Raw genomic sequence first — 21,279 nt, 5'->3', positions numbered from 1 at the left:
TGAATCAGTGGGCCAACCGGATATGAATTACTGAAACTTGGCTGGATATGGGGTGGGAGGGACCCTGTCTGACAGATGTGCCCAAATTTTTTTGCATAACCCCAGCTGTGATTGTGGGGCAGGAATGGTACACTACAGATAGTCTGATGTGAAAGTCTTTTTATGAAGTTGGCCTGAAGGAACAGATGAGATTGCTGCTTTCATACTGAGCTGTGATAGTGCAATGGTTAGAATGCAGAACTGCAAACTAACTCACTGCTCACTCTAGGAGTTCATTTCTGAACAGCTCAAGGTTGACTCAGCTTTCCACCCTTCTGAGATTGATAAAATGAGGACCCAGATTGTTGGGGCAATACGCTGATTCTGTAAAGGGCTGTAAAGCACTGTGAAGCAGTATATATTGTAAGTCTAAGTGCTATTGCTATTGTGATCCTCCCTGCTTGGAATGGGACAACTCGCCATGGCCAACTCACCACTGCCAATTCACTGAACGACAACTCACTAAGGAACAATTGAACAATTCAATTATTTTTAATATTTTAATTTTTGTCATTTACATTTCATTTTGTCCTTCCTTTTCCATCCTTTTTTTAATGATTCTATTTCACCATTTCTTTGATTTTAGTGTAACTCTTGTCCCACTGTGAGTTGTCCTGAGGTGAGTTGGCCATGGCTAGTTGTTCTGTGGCGAGTTCGCCATGGTGAGTTGGCCGTGGTGAATTGTCAGACTACTTCCTGCTGCATAGCTATTTTCCTCCCTAAGAAGCTTGCCATTGTAAATGCATTGGCAGTAAAATTCCCAGACTTGTTTCTGGGATCTTCAATTTGCCTTCCCTGGGCCCTTGATCACAAGCTACTTTAGAGTCTCAATCCACCATGGACTAGATGTATTGATGCCCTAATCTCTGCAAAGGCCACCCAGTAAATTTGGATTTTGTATCAGGGCAGTGATAACATATTCTGACGAGGGGGAGGAGATTTATGTTCATCCCTTATTCCAAACAAATCGTGGACTCTGCTATGAATGGAGGAAGGAACTACTTAATTGATCCATCCTGGTGCTTGATACAGTCTTATTCTATTATCTGGGAGGAATCTGAGCTGCTTTGTCCTCATAAAGGCGACTTTAAGCACATTAAATCCCTGTCCAATGATGACTTATAGCTGGATCCAGCTAGTTCAGCCATTGCTGAATCTTCTTTTCATTCGTTTTCATTCGATTTCCAAACTTTCCTTTTAGGGGAAATTTGTTAAGTAGGATAGTAAACATGTAGCTGCAAAGAAAAAGCAACTGCTTTCAATCAAATTCAAGGCCAGGTTATAGTACCAAAATAGCACTGATGATGCATGTGAATGATCTCTGGCAATCTCAGAATGGAGACTCTACATGTATCCTTGACCTCTCAGCACTTTTCAGTATAATTGATTATGGTGTCCTCCTGGACTGCCTTAAGGAGCTGGTGAATCTGTTTTGGGTTGGATCTTCTCCCTCTGCCACACTAGCAATAGTCAAGGTTATGGTGGTGAAGAGGTCTAGTTTCAGATCTCTGCACTCTGGGATCTCCTTCAAGGTTCCACTTCCTCCTCACTCCTATTTAACATCTACATGAAGCTGCTGAATATGGCCCTTTATTGACACAGATTTAAATGCCTTCACATACTAATGCACTCATCTATATTCTGTCCTTCATTATCTAAGTGATGCCATCACTTTTTTTCCCAATGTCTGGAAGCTATAAAGGTCTGGATGGGGAATAAAGGGCTTCAACTCAACTTTAGCAAAACTGAATGGTATGGGTTTCAAGGGAGATCCTTCTGGATTTGTAGCTCTGCTCAAGACCAAATGGCAAGCATGGAGGGTAGGTCTTTTGCACTAATTCATCTTACATGGCTATGTACAGTAAGTCTGTGCTATTTTTTTGGAGCACGAGATTCTGGTAATAGTCACTGTGTCTTAGTTGCCTCCCAGCTGGACTATTATAGTCTTCTCTACTCATGACCTTCTTTAAATAACATTCAGAAACTGCAGCCAGTCTAGAATGCAGTTGTGTGAGCAGTTTTGGGTGCACCATGCTATGCCTAATATATCACTACTACTTCCCATATTCCATTGGCTCCCAGTGGGCTTCCAGATCTAAATTAAGGTGCTAGAGTTAGGTTATTTCTGGGACCACTTCTCCGCAGGTCCAGCTATCTCACCAGATCCCTCTAGGTTTTCTTGTAAAGCAATATTATTTAGTAGAATCTAAGAAGCATGCTCCCTCTGTCTCCGTGCCTTCTCTTCCTTCTCTCAGCACCTGCTTTATGGAGTGCATCTTCCCTTCATTTTCTTAAAAATAAATATATTAAAATTTGTTAGAAGAGATTCTATAATGGAAACAAATCTAAGTCTACTTTTTTGCAACTTTGCAAATGAAATGAGTGCTTAAACAATACATTTTAGTTTAGGAACATTCCCAGTGTATTGCGTACATCACAGAAATTGTACAGCAAATTGTTTCCTTGGCATTCAGATCTCTACTATTAAATACTCAGAACTTTCACCAAAGTTGAAAACTGTTTTTTTAAAGAAAAAAAATACAGTTTTTCTTTATGAGATAATATAAGATTATGAGATTGCAAGTAACCTGAACATTGCTCCACTCTAGTAGTTTGAAATCACACAAGTAAATAAAGTAGTATTAGAAAGATATCTTCTTTACTTTATTACAATTATTATTTTGCTGGTTTATAAAGCCATTTAATCTGGCATATAAAGTAAACCCCAAAACCAAATATTAGAAAAGTCTGCCCACCATCACTTCCACGCTCATGGGTATCCGTAGCATGCTTATAACTCAAAATGTCTTTCTAACATCACTCACTAATTTATTACATTCTACCGAAGATACTTTATCAAGTTTCAGTCACAGGTCAAATAATTCATGCTTTGGAAAGATGATCTCTGCTTTTAAAATTTATTGTACTTATGAAGGTTGGGTCTCTAAGTGCTTGTCATTTTTACTGCTTATAGTTGAGCCATTCTTCCTCAATATTGGAAGATTTCTTCATGCTCACTTGATCTTGTGGAGTTCCAGTTATGAATTATACGACTCATAAGTTATGAGTCTCAAAGTAACCACTAATGAAGCCTGCCAAGCAGTTAAATATCAAAGCAACATATATCAGAACTTCTTTTGAGTGCAGAGATAGATTCCAGCATTGCATTTCCCAGATATTTATTACATACTGTAAATTACATCATCGGCTGCCTCCTACACCGACAGTCTTGTACTCCAGGACTTAAACATCAGGTTTTAATAATCACAACTTGGGAATCTTTTGATCATCAGAGAAAGATGAAAGGAAGAGCTGCTGCTGCAGGACCTCTGCTCAGCCAAAACAAAAAGAAACTTCAGAGAAAACCAGAGCTGCATCAGGTGTTAATCTCAAATGTAATACACAGAAGTATTGACTCCACATTCTCTATTCATTCAAAAATATCACTAGGCTACTAGTCCTGTTTTATAAAATGTTTCAACCAAAGATCACAGTGTATTACATGTAACTTGAAAGGTTTATCCAGATTAAATTGAGACATACTCATATGATCAAATTTCACCTTTACTACTGGGGAATACAAAACTTTATTTTTCAAGAAAGAAAATGCAGGTTGTAATGCTTAATAAAGTCTTGTCATCATGTTCTAACCAGAAGACAACAAGCTGATCTTCTCCCTCTCAATTTATGAAATATGGGCAGTTACTTGAGCTATAGTTTTCTGTTTTAATTGCAATAATATGCGCGCGAACAACTGCTTTAAACTCAATGTAAATTGTTCTAAACTTGACTGTAAAAAATATGATTTTTATAATAGAGTTGTCAAAGTCTGGAATGCTCTACCTGATTAAGTTGTCTCAGCTACAAATTGACTTCCGTGGAACCTTACTTCATAATTAAGAGGTCCGTAGAGGAGGCGTGCATAAGCGCACTAACATCCCTTTCATTGTCTTTTTATATTATTCCTGTTTTTGTTTGACAAATTATAATAAATAAAAATAAATAAAAGTTTTTCAATGCTCCAGTCAATGCTATCTGATAAGGAAGTTGCTTACTTTTTAGGTTTTTTGCTTTTGATTTTTCTAACTGATTTAAGTGAATGAATAATATGATGGGGACCAAGCACTAGCAGCAGGATGGCTTACTTTTGGCATTATGTTCATCAGTTGGAAAAGTCTAAGACTGACTTGATCCAGGAAGAGACTCCAAGAACAACAGAGATTAATTTTCTGTTAATCCTTTTAACTATTCACCTGTAGTTAAGAATAAAATTTAGCTGTTGGGAAAAAGGCCATTATGCACAAAAAAATTTCACTTTCAATATATAAAGTTACATTTTTATACATATCCAGGCTAATTAAATAGAAAATGAAAACTGAATTGACCATCAATATTTGAATTAACTCAAAGCATTTGTTTATTAACTGAAGTTATTTAAAAATTGGAAAGTTTGAGGTTTCTGAGGTTTATTGGATTTATATGCCGCCCTTCTCCCAAAGGACTCAGGCGGTGTACAACATAAAAACACATATTACAAAAGTTAAAAGAAAGATTAAATAGAATATCCAAAAAACCTAACAGACATTTACAATTAGATTTAAAAATTAAATTAAAATTAACAATTAAAATTAATAATTTATTATATTCAGGCCAGGCCAGCTTGCTGGAAAAGCCAACTTTTTAGGGCGCTCCAGAAGGACCACAGGTTGGGAATTATGCGAAGCTCTGGGGGCAGCTCATTCCAAAGGGAAGCCGCTCCCACAGAGAAGGCGTCCACCTGGGAGTCGCTGGCCGACACTGCCTGGCCGACGGCACCCTGAGGAGGCCAACTCTGTGGGATCGTACTGGACGGTGGGAGGCTACCGGTGGCAGTAGGTGGTCTCACAAGTACCCTGGGCCTAAGCCATGGAGTGCTTTAAAGATCATAATTAACACCTTGAATCGCACCCAGAAAACAACCGGCAACTAGTGCAGGCCGCCAAAAAGGGGTGTAACATGGGAGCAACAAGGTACCCCCATGACAACCCGTGCGGCCGCATTCTGGACCAGCTGAAGCCTCCGGGTGCTCTTCAAGGGCAGCCCCATGTAGAGAGAGAAAGGACCCAGGCGTGAGTGACTGTGCACAGGGCATCCCGATCCAGGAAGGGGCGCAACTGGCGTACCAGGTGAACCTGGTAAAAGGACCCTCTGGTCACGGCCGTCAGGTGTTCTTCTAAACTAAGCCGCGTATCCAGGAGGACTCCCAAATTGCAGGCCCTCTCTGAGCGGGCTAAAATTTCTCCCCCTATCATCAAAGATGGTACAAGATGCACAAATTGGAATGATGGGAACCATAGCCATTCAGTGTTGGAGGGATTGAGCTTGAGCCTGTTTGTCCTCATCCAGATCTGTACTGCCTCCAGGCATCGGAACATCACGTCGAGGGCATCGTTTGGGTGGTTTGGGGTAGAGATGAAAAGTTGGGTATCATTAACGTATTGATGATACCGTACCCCAAAACCACAGATGATCTCGCCCAGCGGTTTCATGTATATGTTGAACAGGAGGGATGAGAGAACCAACCCCTGGGGCACCCCACAAGTGAGGCGCCTCGGTGTCGATCTCTACCTTCCAGTCAACAGGAACTGCAATCGATCCGACAGGTAGGAGGAGAACCACCGCAAAACGCTGCCCCCCACTCCCAACCCCCCGAGTCATCGCAGTAGAATACCATGGTCGATGATATCGAAAGCCGCCAAGAGGTCTAATAGGACCAGGACAAAGGAACAACCCCTGTCCCGGGCCCGCCAGAGATAATCAACCAACGCGACCAATGCTGTCTCCGTGCTGTATCCAGGCCTCAAACCTGATTGAAACGGATCCAGATAGGCAGCTACATCCAGGTACTGGGGAAGCTGACATGCTACCACGCTCTCAACAACCTTCGCTACAAAGCGAAGGTTGGAGACCGGACGATAGTTGACTAAAGAGGCTGTGTCCAGGAAAGGCTTCTTAAGGAGGGGCCTCACCACTGCCTCCTTCAAGGCGGTGGGAAAGAACCCTTCTCTCAATGAAGCGTTGGTAATCGCCTGGAGCCAGCCTCGTGTCACCTCCCGGGAAGCCAAAACTAACCAAGCGGGACATGGGTCCAGCACACAAGTGGCAACACTGAGTCTCCCCATAATCCTGTCCATGCCCTCGGGAGTCACAGGGTCAAACTCATCCCAGATAGTTTCCACAAGATTCATCCCCGTCGACTCGCTGGAATCTACCCAGTCAGATTCCAAGCCTGTCCAAAACTGAGCGATTTTATCCTGCAGATACTGAACAAATTCCTCTGCCCTACCCTGCAAGGGGTCTTCCCCAGTTTCTTCATTAAGTAAAGAGCGGGTCACCCTAAACAGGGTGGCTGGGCGGACGTGATAAGAGTGGAAAAATGTTGTCGTTTTACCACTTTTATCACCACTAAATAGGATTTAATATGAATTCTTACTAGTTTTCGGTCAGATTCGGACCGGCTGGCCCTCTAATCACTCTCTAGGCATCTTTTCCGGCATTTCATCTCCCAGAGCTCCTTAGTAAACCAGGGAGCTACCCGGGATTGGTACTGAGTAAGAGGCCACAAAGGCACAACACGGTCTTGAGGCCGCCCTGTCCCAAGCTTCCGCTAGGGCTTTGGTCGAACTGTGAGCAAGGGAATCAGGAAAAGTCCCAAGCTCCATCAGGAACCTTTCAGGGTCGATCAGGCGCCTGGAGGGGAACCATCTAATCGGCTCCGCCTCCCTGTGGAAAGGGGTGGCAGTATGGAAGTCAAGCCTAAGGAGGAAATGATCCAACCATGACAAGGGTTGGATAGAAATATCCCCTAAATCTAGATCATTCATCCTCTGTCCAGAGACGAAAATCAGGTTGAGCGTGTGTCCCACGTTATGAGTGGGGCCTTGAATTAACTGAGTTAGGTCCATAGCCGTCATGGAAGCCATGAACTCCCAAGCTGACTCGGATGTCTTGCCAATGGAAGGCAGATTGAAATCCCCCAGGACCATAAGCCTGGGAAAATCAACCGCCAATCTGGCTAATACATTTAGCAGCTCTGGCAGGGCCGATGAAACATAGCAGGGAGACCCACTTGGACTCCAAGGCCCCACTTCACAAAAAAGGACTCACACCTGCCTATCTGAGGCACAGTGACCTCCTGAGGTCCAAGACTTTCCCTAATAATCACCGCCACCCCCGCCCCTGTCCTGGACACTCGGCTGGTGAAACACCTGGAAGCCTGGTGGGCATAATGCAGTGAGGGGAACACCCCCCCCCTCATGGCCCAACCAGGTCTCCGTAACGCACGCCAGGTCCCCCCCCTTTTTAAAGAATTTTATTGGTTTTTAAACATTTATGGGGAAAGGTAAAAGGGTACATAGAAAATTTTGGCAGCTCCCGTGCTAGTGGTAGAAATCTCTCCAAATCTCACAATTTTTACAATGTTAAAGACAACGTATAAAAGAGAAGCAAAACCAGAATCTTGTTCTACATTATATCAACCATGTGTTCAATCATCTCTTTTTTTGTCACTTTCTAGTATATCAACAATTACAATAATATTTCAACTGCATTTATTTGTGTGACCTGAGGCTTTTCAATATTGCTCCCTCCTCCCTGTCCCCAGATGGGGCCACAGCCCCTCCCTCCTTCCTTTCTTGTACATTACTACCTTTTTCACTACCTCCCATATTTTCGTCCTCAGTAATCACCTCTTGTAGTTGTGATATGAATCTTTCTCACATAGTTAATACAGGTGACAAGTCAGCCTTTATTCTCTCTCCATTCCGATATAGAGAGAGATAATTCAAATGCCGCTTTATCCGAGGGGGTAAAGAGAAAAAGGAACCCCCCTCTAACCTTCCAGCTTCAAATAGATTGAACACGAACTTACAATAGTCTGCTGCTTATCCATCAATGATAATTAAGAAGATTAGGATGGATCTCTCACCACCCGCATTCCAGCCTGTCCTCCTTAATTAACTCCTTCCTCCTGGAGCCCATTCAGCAAAAGGGCAGACAGCCAAATGCTGTTCCATGCCCCCCCTCTGTTCTCTGGCTCCTGGGGCGAGGCTGGAAACACCCCCGCCGGCTGCCGCCTCATCCGGGGTGTTCCAGAAAGCCGCCCTATGGCAGGTGGCCCCTCCGAGACCTCCTATGCTCCTGAAAGGAGCCCACCAGAGAGACAAACAGCAGACAACAACGTCCGTCGCCTTCAGTGACCGGAAGTGATCTCCTGCTCTCCTCTTGTATGAGGTCGTAAATGAGGGGAGCCTTATGTACCACGGACCTGGCGTTAAGCAATACCAGCCGGAGACCGGGTCCTGTAATCCTGAGCACCCAGGAGTGCGAGAGGGGCAATGAGGGTCGAAGCACGTGAAAGGGGAAGTTCCCGATGGGAGTAAAGTTCTGTCACAGTATAATATAGAGGAGGGTGGCATCAACCAAAACGGAGTGACATCACAGGGAGATGGAACGGGGAGATGACATATCCACAGGGGGGGGGCAGCCAACAGTGTTCAAGGGGGTAGTGGGAGGCTTATGTCCATCATAGCCATGGTCGAGGTTGAAGACAATATGTAAGGGTAACGGTCAGATATCAAAATTGCAGCAGATGATAAATTGTGGGTTGGTGAAGCAGCGAATGATGGCGCAGTGAGGACAGTGGTGGCAGTGGCAGCTGCTCCAACAACTCCAACAACTGAGCTCTGTCCATGCCAGCCGCACTCATATCCATCGCCGGGGCCATACTCTGTTAACCCAGTCCAAAGTATGGAAAATAATAGCAATAAAATGTATCAAATAGGAGAAAAGAAATCAATACTGGATATTGTTAAAATTAAACACCTAAGAATCTTTTGCAAATAAATTTTCTGCTGAACAATTTTTTTTTAAAAAAAAATGGAAATCAGAAAGCTTCCCCATTGATCAAATTCCAAAGTTAGCCACCAGAAAGTAAAACAAAATTGAATTTCTGTTTATCACTGATCTTTTCTCTTTCTTTTTTACTCCCATCTCACCCCAATGGGATTGGCCTCTCCACATGCACCAGTAGTAGGGTACACTGCAGATTCCATTAATCAAGCAATTCTGGCTGGTGGGGTTCAGAAGAGCCTTTTCTCCTGGATTAACCAGAAGATCCCACCCCCAACCCATCGTATACTGTCCCGTATTTTGGCTAATTCTGTTAAGTTGAGTTATATTTATTATTTTAATGTTATATAATAGGGGTGTCCAACTTGTGTCATGACATCATCATGTGACATATTGTACCTTTTCCCCCTTCGCTAAACCAGGCTGGGCATGGCCTGAGGGCCACGAGTTTGACACCCCTGTTATATAATGTTATAATGTTATTTCACCATGTGGTAAGCTAGGCAGAATCCCATGACAGTGAGATCGGTGGCATATAAATTTAATAAATAAATGATTTATGGGTGGAGAGAGAGGATATTAGAATAAGGTCTTAGAGCAGTGGTTCTCAACCTATGGGTCAGGATCCCTTTGGGGGTCGAACGACCCTTTCACAGGGATCGCCTAAGACCATCGGAAAACACCTATTTCTGATGGTTTTAGGAACAGAGACACCAATTTCATGGTTGGGGGTCACCACAACATGAGGAACTGTATTAAAGGGTCACGGCATTGGGAAGGTTGAGAACCACAGTCTTAGAGGGAGCACCTGATAAAATTCATATATTCACAGAGGAGGGCTTTTGAATGTAAAATTACTGAGGCAGGACTTCACATTTTTGAAATTTTACTTCACTTCTTGCTACAGATGTTGCATATTGGAAGCAATACAGCTAAGGAAGCTTTTCTTATAAGGGAAGCTTGCTGTTTGGAGTTCTAGTGGACAATCATTTAAATATGAGCCAGCAGTGTGCAGCAGCTGCCAAAAAAGCCAACACAGTTCTGGGCTGCATCAACAGAGGGATAGAATCAAGATCACGTGAAGTGTTAATACCACTTTATAATGCCTTGGTAAGGCCACACTTGGAATACTGCATTCAGTTCTGGTCGCCACGATGTAAAAAAGATGTGGAGACTCTAGAAAGAGTGCAGAGAAGAGCAACAAAGATGATTAGGGGACTGGAGACTAAAACATATGAAGAACGGTTACAGGAACTAGGTATGTCTAGCTTAAGAGAAAGAAGGACTAGGGGAGACATGATAGCAGTGTTCCAATATCTCAGGGGTTGCCACAAAGAAGAGGGAGTCAAGCTATTCTCCAAGGCACCTGAGGACAGAACAAGAAGCAATGGGTGGAAACTAATCAAGGAGAGAAGCAACTTAGAACTGAGGAGAAACTTCCTGACAGTTAGAACAATTAATCAGTGGAACAGCTTGCCTCCAGAAGTTGTGAATGCCCCAACACTGGAAGTCTTTAAGAAGATGTTGGATAGCCATTTGTCTGAAACGGTATAGGGTTTCCTGCCTAGGCAGGGGGTTGGACTAGAAGACCTCCAACTCTACTATTGTATTATTGTATTATTGTATTGTATTATTGTTTTAACTGTTACCTAGTTGAGGCCCTCAAGCAACAGTTGTAAACGTAACAGTTTTTAAACCCTGCATTTCCCAAGCATTTTAATTTCCCAACAGGCTTCAACCCAAAATTAGAAGTTAAGACAAGGAAAATCTTGGTACAGGGCTGCCAGCATGATTTCTGCCTACCTCTTCAGCAAGACAAATGCTTAAGCCATGATAACTTCCATAGAGAAATTTAGAGGTAAAGAAATATTCTGAATTGCAAAATATAGAAACTATGGATAAATCAAAAGAAAAAACGCAGTTAAGTGGATCTCATATATCTTCTGTTACGAAACAGTTTCTCTGGAATTAAATACCATGGAAATTGTTTTGGAATAGAAGACATATTGATCCACTTAACTGTGTCGTTTCTTTTGCTTTATCTGTAGTTTTGGACAATGAAACATTCCATGTACATCATACTGATTTTTAAAAATAGGATTCTATACCTATGGATATACTGCTAGAGTAGGAAATATAATTAACATGCAGAAAAAATCCAGCAGTTTGCTTTTAAAAACATTATAGAGGGAGGGAGGGAGGAAGTGAGGTAGGTAGGTAAGTTGGTTTTTACATCAAATTACCACATACTTTTTAAAATTCTGGAGAATCTATCTTAGTCCTTTTTATTTGTTTATTTTCTAACTGACCACATTTACTTTCATATCCATTTTAAGTTTTACCTTAAATTTAAGATATTATCAATCAAACCCAACCACAACTGTTTATATTTCAGCCACTATAATCAAATCATTTTAAACATCCTGGTTTCATTTTTCAACCTTCTCCCACTTTGAACCATTCAATCTGACAGGAATTCATATGACTTATTTTAAGATTTCAAAGCCATAGATTTTGTTGTAAACACTACAGGTTTTATCTCCACTGGAGTGGCATAATACAAAGATTAATGTTGCTGAATTTTAATGAAGTATTTTTCCACATAAAGATATGATAATGCACTTCTATAACCCTGGTGTTCAGTTTTCATAAAGATTGGACAACAGATTTAAAAGTCGAAAATGGATCTTTAACTAAAAAAAAAGCAAGTTGGAAATGTGGTTTATATTGTGAAAAAAATAATATATTTCTGGAAGAGAAATGGGATGAGAAGGTGGGATTTTATTTTCTTCTCTTATTTATTTGGGAGATAAGATTTATAAAACCAAAATGGGAGGCAATGGAAGCTCTAGAGCTAATCTATTTCATAATTCAACAAGCCTTTTGTTTTAGCCTTTATAAGATACCAAATTATTTACTTGTTCGGAAAGACTGGAACTGTCTCTCTAGGAGGAAGAAGTTCCATTTAATGCACTTTACAATATAATTACCAATGTATAGCATAATGTATGGAATTTGTTTCTAAAACGGGATACTATAATTAGCTTTTTGTCCCATCCCCAAAAGCAATTTCCTATTTATCCATATAACTATGACTAATCAATTACACATGCATATCCTAAATAAAAAAACATAAACCTTATGAACACTTAGTAAATGTGTAAGTAGTAGTATATGACTAATAGGACTTCTTGTTCACTGAGGTTGCTCAAATATGAAAATGTTCACTGTCTCAAACCTAGTAAGTTAAGATGCACATTATAAATAGCTAATTTTAGCATTCCATATAATATAACCAAGAATTAATGAAGAGTAAAGGATAGGACAAACTAAATGCCTTCTTAGCAGACGGCATAAAGAAACTAAAAACAAAATGTTCATCCTCGAAATTTCTATAGATGATTAGAAATCTTGGATTGGGCACTGAAAAGTCTAGTATAGACAAACAAAACCAAAAAGTCTATAAACTTAATTATAGTTTAATTAAGATGATGGAAGAAAGCCAAGTGGAAGGGATGATAAGATGGAAGAATTGACACAAGGGAAAGCTCTTTCCTCTGCCGCTTTAGAAAGTATCCCAGAGCCTTCTTGTTAACATTATTTCTAGTCCTCCAGATGAAAACCTGCTGCCAAAAGCCTCAATCCCCAAAAGGGATTGAAGAAGAGGACTGTTCAGTTCTGAAAACGAGTGGATTCAAGCTTCTGCCCCAAAGAGGAGGAAGTGACAGAAACTTTCTACTTAGGGGAGCACAAACAGCTGTCAAACGCATATTGTAACAAGTGTACAGTAATAATTATTAGATGATAAAACATGCTTTTACTTAGGACATTATTGAAGGAATAAAAAATGAAAAATACAGAAAAAGGCAAACAATTATAATATTATTGGGGAGATACATCACACATAAGGTTTTTTCACCTTATGTATCCTTTGGAACCCTGAGATGACCCCAGGAGAACTTGATGGGGTCCCACAGGAAACTAAGGAAAAAATGATCAGGCATTCAAGGAAATACACACATACATTTTCAATTAAAACTACAATTCAAAGCAAGCTACACACTGTAGCTTAGTTTGAATGTAGCAATAAACTGTACTCTATTTTTATATGATGAGTCTGCAGATTTTGTAAGCATCCTTATTCTTTCAAGTACCTTTTCAATTAGCCAGTGTTCAGTCAGCTAAATCTTAATATCAACTAACCTTAAAACTAAATATAGTTTAATTAAAATCAGTGTGTTGATTTAGAATAGACCATAATTTGAATTAATTATAGTTTGAGGGTTGGACATAATTCTAAACTACAATTACTTAAAAATGAAAAGATGCCTTCTGATAGTTTTTTTTTTGGCTTGGGAGGGAAATTACAAGAGGCTTAGACTCCTATATGTAAATATAAGAAGTTATTTAGTGATACATTTTAATGAATGAGTTTATTTTGTACACCTATCATTTCTTTCCAATTATCTTTAAATTTATTCCAATGAAGCTAAACTCTCTAAATTGGAAATTAATAAATAGCATGCAGAATGCAGACAAAATCTTTATTCCTTTTTCAGGAGTGGGTTGGGAGGGGAGATTCCCAAACTGTTTTTTAAACCTAAAAAAAGAAAGTTTGGATTCATTAATGATACCTCCTGGAATGCCGTTGATATAGTTTACTTGGACTTCAGTAAGGCTTTTGATAAGGTAGACCATAACCTACTACTAGATAAAGTAGAAGAATGTGGGTTAGACAGCATCACCACCAGATGGATTGGTAACTGGCTGACCAACCGCACTCAACGTGTAGTTCTCAATGGAACTGCATCTACATGGAGGGAAGTATGCAGTGGAGTACCCCAAGGCTCTGTTTTAGGCCCAGTACTCTTCAACATCTTCATCAATGATTTGGATGAGGGAATAAATGGGGAACTCATCAAATTTGCAGATGATACCAAGCTGGCAGGAATAGCCAACACTCCAGAAGATAGGCTTAAGATACAGAAGGATCTTGACAAACTTGAACATTGGGCACTATCTAATAAAATGAAATTCAATGGTGAAAAGAGTAAGGTTCTACATTTAGGCAACAAAAACGGAATGCACAGGTACAGTATAGGTGATACCTTACTCAGTAGTAGTAACTGTGAAAGGGATCTTGGAGTCCTAGTGGACAACCATTTAAATATGAGCCAGCAGTGTGCAGCAGCTGCCAAAAAAGCCAACACAGTTCTAGGCTGCATCAACAGAGGGATAGAATCAAGATCACGTGAAGTGTTAATACCACTTTATAATGCCTTGGTAAGGCCACACTTGGAATACTGCATTCAGTTCTGGTCGCCACGATGTAAAAAAGATGTGGAGACTCTAGAAAGAGTGCAGAGAAGAGCAACAAAGATGATTAGGGGACTGGAGACTAAAACATATGAAGAACGGTTGCAGGAACTGGGTATGTTTAGCTTAAGAGAAAGAAGGACTAGGGGAGACATGATAGCATTATTCCAATATCTCAGAGGTTGCCACAAAGAAGAGGGAGTCAAACTATTCTCCAAAGCACCTGAGGGTAGAACAAGAAGCAATGGGTGGAAACTAATCAAGGAGAGAAGCAACTTAGAACTGAGGAGAAATTTCCTGACAGTGAGAACAATTAATCAGTGGAACAGCTTGCCTCCAGAAGTTGTGAATGCCCCAACACTGGAAGTCTTTAAGAAGATGTTGGATAGCTATTTGTCTGAAACGGTATAGGGTTTCCTGCCTAGGCAGGGGGTTGGACTAGAAGACCTCCAAGGTCCCTTCCAACTCTACTATTGTATTGTATTGTATTGAATGATAAGCAATACTTCAAATGTCTATGGAGATTCTCAGTCATGCAGGCCACGGTAGTCCCCAAAATATTTTTTTTTTCAAAGGGCAACTGGACTTTGTTTTTCAAGAAAAACAAAGTCCAGTTGTTCTTTGAAAAAAGCACCTTTGGCCAATGCTTCAAAGTATCCTTTATCTGTTTGGATTAGGTGGCTATGGGATGTTCCATACCATACTATTCCAAAGACTGCTGGATGGGCGACAACAGACTCAAACTCAACCCTTCCAAGACGGAGAGGCTGTGGCTACCGGCGCCCCGCTTTAGCCAATGTGTTCCATCTCTGGCCATTGGGGGGGAACAACTGCCCCCAGTGGATAGGGTACGCAATTTGGGCGTCCTCCTAGATTCCCGGCTGTCGCTAGATGATCATGTGACGGCCGTGGCTAGGGGGGGCATTCCACCAGGTTCGCCTGGTGCACCAATTGCGTCCCTTACTGGAGCGGGACGCCCTTTGCACAGTCACCCATGCCCTAGTGACTTCTCGCCTTGATTACTGTAACACTCTCTACATGGGGCTCCCCTTGAGATGCACCCGAAGGCTCCAGCTGGTCCAGAATGCAGCCGCGTGGGTTATTATGGGGAGTACTAGGTACTCCCATGTAACACCTTTCCTGCGCGAGCTGCACTGGCTACCTGTGGCCTTTCGGGTGCGTTTCAAGGTGTTGATCGTCATCTTCAAAGCGCTCCATGGCTCGGGACCTAGTTATTTGCGGGATCGCATTCTACCCCATATATCCCTGCGACCAATCCGCTCTCACAGAGAGGGCCTCCTCCGGGTACCTTCTGCTAAACAGTGCGGGCGGGCGGTGCCTAGGAGTAGGGCCTTCTCTGTGATGGGCCCAACCCTCTGGAACGACCTCCCCCCCCAATATTAGAACCGCCTCTGATCTCCGCTCCTTCCGCAAGAAACTCAAGACCCACCTGTTTCGAGTAGCTGGTCTGGCCTAATTACAATTATAATCATAACTGTATTTAACATCTATTACTATCTTTCCTGGATGGCTTTTTAAATTTAAACTTAAACCTTAAACCTTAAAATGTCAATGCAACTAAAGAAAGATGTATTTGTGATGTCTGAATAGCACTGTCAAGCTTAAGAAATTTGGATTTTGTGCATCAACTTGTATACATCTGACTTTCCAAGAAAAAAAACTGAGTTGTACAACATTTTCTGAGTTTCCTCCAATTTAAATCAGTGCACCAAGGCATGGATTACTTGCATCAAACAATCATAAGACAGAAAGGAAATCCTTCACTCAGACATTAAGTAATAGACTTTAGAACATCGCCAAGAAGATCTAACTGTACCTTTAACTTTAAACAACTTGTTGCTTTTCTATTGTGCATTCCTGATACCACTTACGGTGCTTTAATTCACATTTTTATTTTCCTAACATAAACATTTGTTTCCACATGCTTACCCTTTGATTCACCATAGTATAACCTCAACAGTACAAATGAAAACTTTTACGTCACCTGATCTAAACATGTGAAAAAGCTGTTAATAAAACACTGACCTGATTAATGGAATTAGCTGCACACGATGATAGGCCTGTTCCTAGGGTGACCAATAGGAAGCAGCTTAAGTCAAACGGCACGGGTGCAAGCGCAAATCCAGCTGAAGCCGTACCTACAACCAGGACTGAAATATAAACAAACAATTCAGCACTAATAAACGAACAGAAGATAATTTATACTTTTGCATTCTTTACACATCAGTTACATTATTAATAAGGTAGCAATGGACAATAATCATGGACAACAGTGCTACTTTTGTGGAACAGCAATAATCCTGCCTCTTGCCTTAACAGAATGTAGGAAAAACAGGGCAAATTCTGGTTAACTGGTTCCAGTATTTTCAAACAAGTAACATTGTTACAAAAGAATGGCATAAGACAAGGGAAAATACTGAGAAACATGACTGAACTTTAAAATTTGACAACACACAATAATGAATATTTGTTAAGCACAATTTATAATGTATTGACTATTGCTGAAATTAGTCCTATGCTTCTTTCTTCCATTTCCTTTATTTCAATTCTGTTATGTTAAACAGAAGGTTTTGAAGGTTAATAGAGAACATGTTCTGATTTAAAAAATGGATATGAAATTTCTAATAGATGTACTAGATTATATTAGCCATAACATTTTAGATTTGCTGGCCAGTAGACTGTATTTTACTGTTTGTAAATTTTTCATCTATGTTGTTTTTATATTCTTTTAAAATTGTGCATTTTTGTGTTTATTCTTTTATTTTGTCATAGTATTTTTTTAAAATAAAAAGTAAAGATATTCCCACAGAAATGTGTTCCCCTTGTGTAATTTTGCACTTTATGTAAATTAGTAATCTCCTCTATGGAATAAATTGTATGCTTTCATTATTAGGGACAAAACTCTGGAGAATATAGGTACAATCTTAATTTGTCCTTCTACATTTATAACCATTAAAAATAGTACAAGTAGTGCTCGACTTACAATAGTTTGCTTAGTGACTGTTCAAAGTGACAACGGCACTGAAAAAAGTGACTTATGACGGTTTTTCATAGTAACATCCTTTCCAGCATCCCCATAATCATGTGATCAAAATTCAGTTGCTTGGCAATTGGTTCATATTTATGACCGTTGCTGTGTCCCGGGATCATGTGATCGCCTTTTGCAACCTTCTGACAAGCAAAGTCAATGGGGAAGCCAGTTTCACTTAACAACCAGGGTTACTGACTTATCAACTGCAGTGATTCATTTAACAACTGGGGCAAGAAAAGTCATAAAATGGGCAAAACTGACTTAAAAAATTGCGTTAACAACAGAAATCTTGGACTCAATTGTAGTCATAAATCAGGGAATAACTGTACTGACAGTTATTCGTCCACATTTTATCTGTATTTATTCATCCACATTTAAAAGCCACTTGACTTTGTAGCTACTCTTGATTGCTTATGAACAAAAAGAACACAGAAATAGGTGGTAACAGCTAAAAATGCAAATGGCATACGTTGCTGACTTCCTATTTGGTTTTTCTCAAGTTTTGCTACACGTACCAGGTTTCCATTAATAAGGCATATATTTTCTTTTACACTGCAACTAGAAGTTTAATTAAAACTTATCAGAGAGACTGCTTTAAACTTATGTATAATAGCAAGATACTAGCCAATTTATAAATAGTGAAATGAGGAGCAGTCTGTGTAACATTATTATTTTAATGCCCCCAAAGAATTCTAGCACACTAGAGCCAGTGTTCTAATTAAAGTCTTCATTGATTTCTCCAAATTAATTTCATTGTAACTTATCAGGATCTCATTAAAGCAGCTGTAATACATTCTACTTTATCCAATTGGTTGGCTATTGCTGTAAGCTGGCTCAGACTTTATATCCATAAACAATGTTCTTAGTGTCAAGTACATCATCTCAGTCTTTGATTAAGCAAATAAATGTGTTTACGTTTAAGCCAACTCCTATAAAGTATTCTTATGTAAAACTTACTACAGCGTCTTGAAGGGTATACTTGCCGCAGAACATGGTGAACTAACCCAAGATAAGATAGTGTTATTGAACACAAGTGTTCCACATATTTATTTATTAATTATAACCTCTGCATACCATGCACTCCATCAGTATTCCTGAAGATTTATATACCGTGTTTCCCCGAAAATACGACCTGTTCTGAAACGAAGGCCTTGCCACATTTTTCGCGTGGGCAAAAATATAAGCCCACCCTGAAAATAAGCCCCCTGGACAACCCCCCCTCCAGCCAGGCAGAGCACTGCTCACCGACCTAGCAGTATCCCGAGGGCGTCAAGCCGCGGGAGCCAGAGGGGAAAGGCACTCACGTTGCTTGCCACCTTCGGGATACCGATAGGTTGGGGAGTGGCGTTCTGCCTGGCCGGAGGGGGGAGTTGCCAGGCGGATGCTCCCTTGCGAGCAGTCTCCTGAAGAGCCGGGCACAGCTTCAGGGGTGAAGCAGCCATGAGATGACCATGCTCACAAGCAGCCGCTCAGCAAACCCCCTCTCCAGCCGGGCAGAGGGCCATTCACTGACCTTTGGTGTATCCCGCCCCCCAGCTCCCACGGATTGGCACATTAGGGATACCCCCTAGGTCAGTGCATAGAGCTCTGCCCGGCTGGAGAGGGGGGTTGCGCAAGCGCCTGTTCCGCCCCCAGCAAACATGCCTCCCAGCCTCACCATGCCCTGGCCCAGCTCTCCCTGCAGAGCCAGGGCACCGCCGCCACCGCCGCCACCATGCTCCAAGCATAACTTCTTCTCCGGCTTCCAAACTCCAAAACCCGGCTGCCGAGTGTTCCAGCAGCGGCCGCTCTAGGAGTGCGATGTATGGTTGTGGGCCTGCTGCTGGAAGACTCTCTGTCCGGAAAACTCTTTGTCTGGAAGACTCTCTGCCCATGCACTGACTAGGGGGTATCCCTAATGTGCCAAGCCGCGGGAGCTGGGAGGCAGGCAGAGCGCCACGTGCTTGGCGCCTTAGGGATACCCCCTCGGTCAGTGAATAGTGCTCTGCCGGGCTGGAGATGGGATTTGGCGGGCGGTTGTTCATGAGCATGGTCACCTCGTGGCTGCTTCGCCTGGCTGTTTGGGGGCCCGCTCATAAGGGAGCAGCTGCCCGGCAACCCCAAAACAATAAGCCCTTCCCCTATAATAAGCCCAGGGCCATAATTTGTGGGGCAAAAGAAAATAAGACCCTACCTTCTTTTCGGGGGAACACAGTATGTCAAGAATAATACAATAATACAAGTCCTACAAAGAGCATTATAACCTTTGGCATCCATTTCAGGAACAATTGTATAATATTCTCTGGAACAATTTCACTTCATCAGGGAGAGTGCAATCTGAATTTCTAAAAGAAAGGAATCCCTTACTAATGGAAAGTATATTCAAGAAGCATTGTTTCAACTCTTCTTCCCTAAATCTCAAGTCTTAAGCTTCCTAATAGGGAATCATATTCTATTCCGAGTAGGAAATTTTCCAAGTAATTAGGAATTGAGGCACATAGAGCTTCAGAGGTGACAACCCACACTCTGAATTGTACTTGGAAACTGAATGGCAATCAGTAAAGTATCTCAACATTGGTATTATATATAAAATCCCAGAGGCTTTCACTCACCAGAAGATGGGCTTCTGCATTATGTACTAACTGCAGTTTCCTGTCAGTAAGTCCCTAAAGGCAGCCCCATGTAGAATATAATTCACCAGTCCTTGCTTGAGCTGATAAATTCATGGGTGATTGTTATCAGGACCTCCAAACAGAACTATAACTAATACACCAGCTAAAATTATGCAAACATCCCTACCCGGCCTTCCACTTGAGTATCCAGTAGTAATTATGGATCTAGGATGACTCCTCAGTCACAAAGATGTTCCTTAAAGAACACTCTTGTCTGGCACTGTTATTTTATTCACAGTAATAACCTCAGCCTAACAATAATTGGATCAAATTTTAAAAATAGTACCTCTATTTATAAGGGTTTAATTTCAGTTTGTTCTTTCCTGCATACAACATAAGAAATGGCCTTGAATGAAAGGTGGAAGAGTCACTACCAAGATAATGGTCAGTACAACAGGGCTGGGGCCAAGGGCAAGGAATTAGTTTTGGAAACGCCTCTTCCCTATGAGGGAAGCAAGAAGCACATTCAGCCTTGTAAGATTTTGCTTCTATAGTTGTTACAGTAGTAGTCCTGAGTTATATGGCATTGGATTCTTAGTCTGGCCTACTTGTAGAGCTGATACTTCTCTTTCAATCCTTCACAGCCCCAGACATTGGATCAAAACTTCCACAGAATCCCCACTATGGCCTGGGTAATGATGTAAACCTGAATATTACCATTTCGTCCTATCCAGCTGATTGACTTCCCTCAAAGGTTTCACATGGCTAAAAAGTAAGAGTAAAAGGCATGAATCATAATTAGGGGCCTAGACTGCTAAAACATATGAAGAACGGTTGCGAGAACTGAGCATGACTAGTCTAGTGAAGAGACGGACCAGGGGAGACATGATAGCAGTGTTCCAATGTTTGAAGAGCTGTCGCAGAGAAGAGCGGGACAATCTACTTTCCAAAGCATCTGAAGGCCAGACAAGGAACAATGGATGGAAACTGAACAAGGAGAGATTCAACCAAGAAATAAGGAGAAATTTCTGACAGGGAGAACAATCAACCAATGGAACAGCTTGCCTTCAAAAGTTGAAGATGCTTCATTACTGAAGGCTTTCAAGAAGAGACCTGACAACCACTTTTGGTTGCATCACGCGCAGACCACGCCCACCCCAGCTCTGTAACTGGGAAAGACATGGCGAAACATCACAGTACAGCAAAGTGACACAGCGAGTTTGACACCCGTGCTAAAGGGTCTCCTGCTTGAGCAGGGGGTTGATCAAGGCCCTTCCAACTCTGTTATTCTGAATTTTATTGAAATAAAGGAACCTCTAGGATTACCTTTCAGCTTCCCGCCCCCAACTAAATCCATTCAGTTAGGCAGCAGTGAAACCAACATAGCATACT

General features: G+C 41.4%; 1 protein-coding gene across 1 annotated transcript in view; it reads right to left on the bottom strand.

Annotated features, from left to right (window-relative positions):
- The window catches only part of COX10 (cytochrome c oxidase assembly factor heme A:farnesyltransferase COX10), a 110,463-nt gene that overhangs the window by 81,875 nt on the left and 7,309 nt on the right, over positions 1-21,279 (bottom strand). Inside the window, exon 4 of the mRNA XM_081965886.1 lies at positions 16,291-16,415. Within this exon, the coding sequence (XP_081822012.1) occupies positions 16,291-16,415 (125 nt within the window). The remainder of the gene's footprint in view (positions 1-16,290; positions 16,416-21,279) is intronic.

Source organism: Natrix helvetica, assembly GCF_964273705.1.
Source record: "Natrix helvetica genome assembly, chromosome: 1".
Lineage (NCBI taxonomy): Eukaryota > Metazoa > Chordata > Lepidosauria > Squamata > Natricidae > Natrix > Natrix helvetica.
The sequence above is the reverse complement of the archived record's forward strand: the minus strand, read 5'-3'. Positions and strand labels throughout refer to the sequence as shown.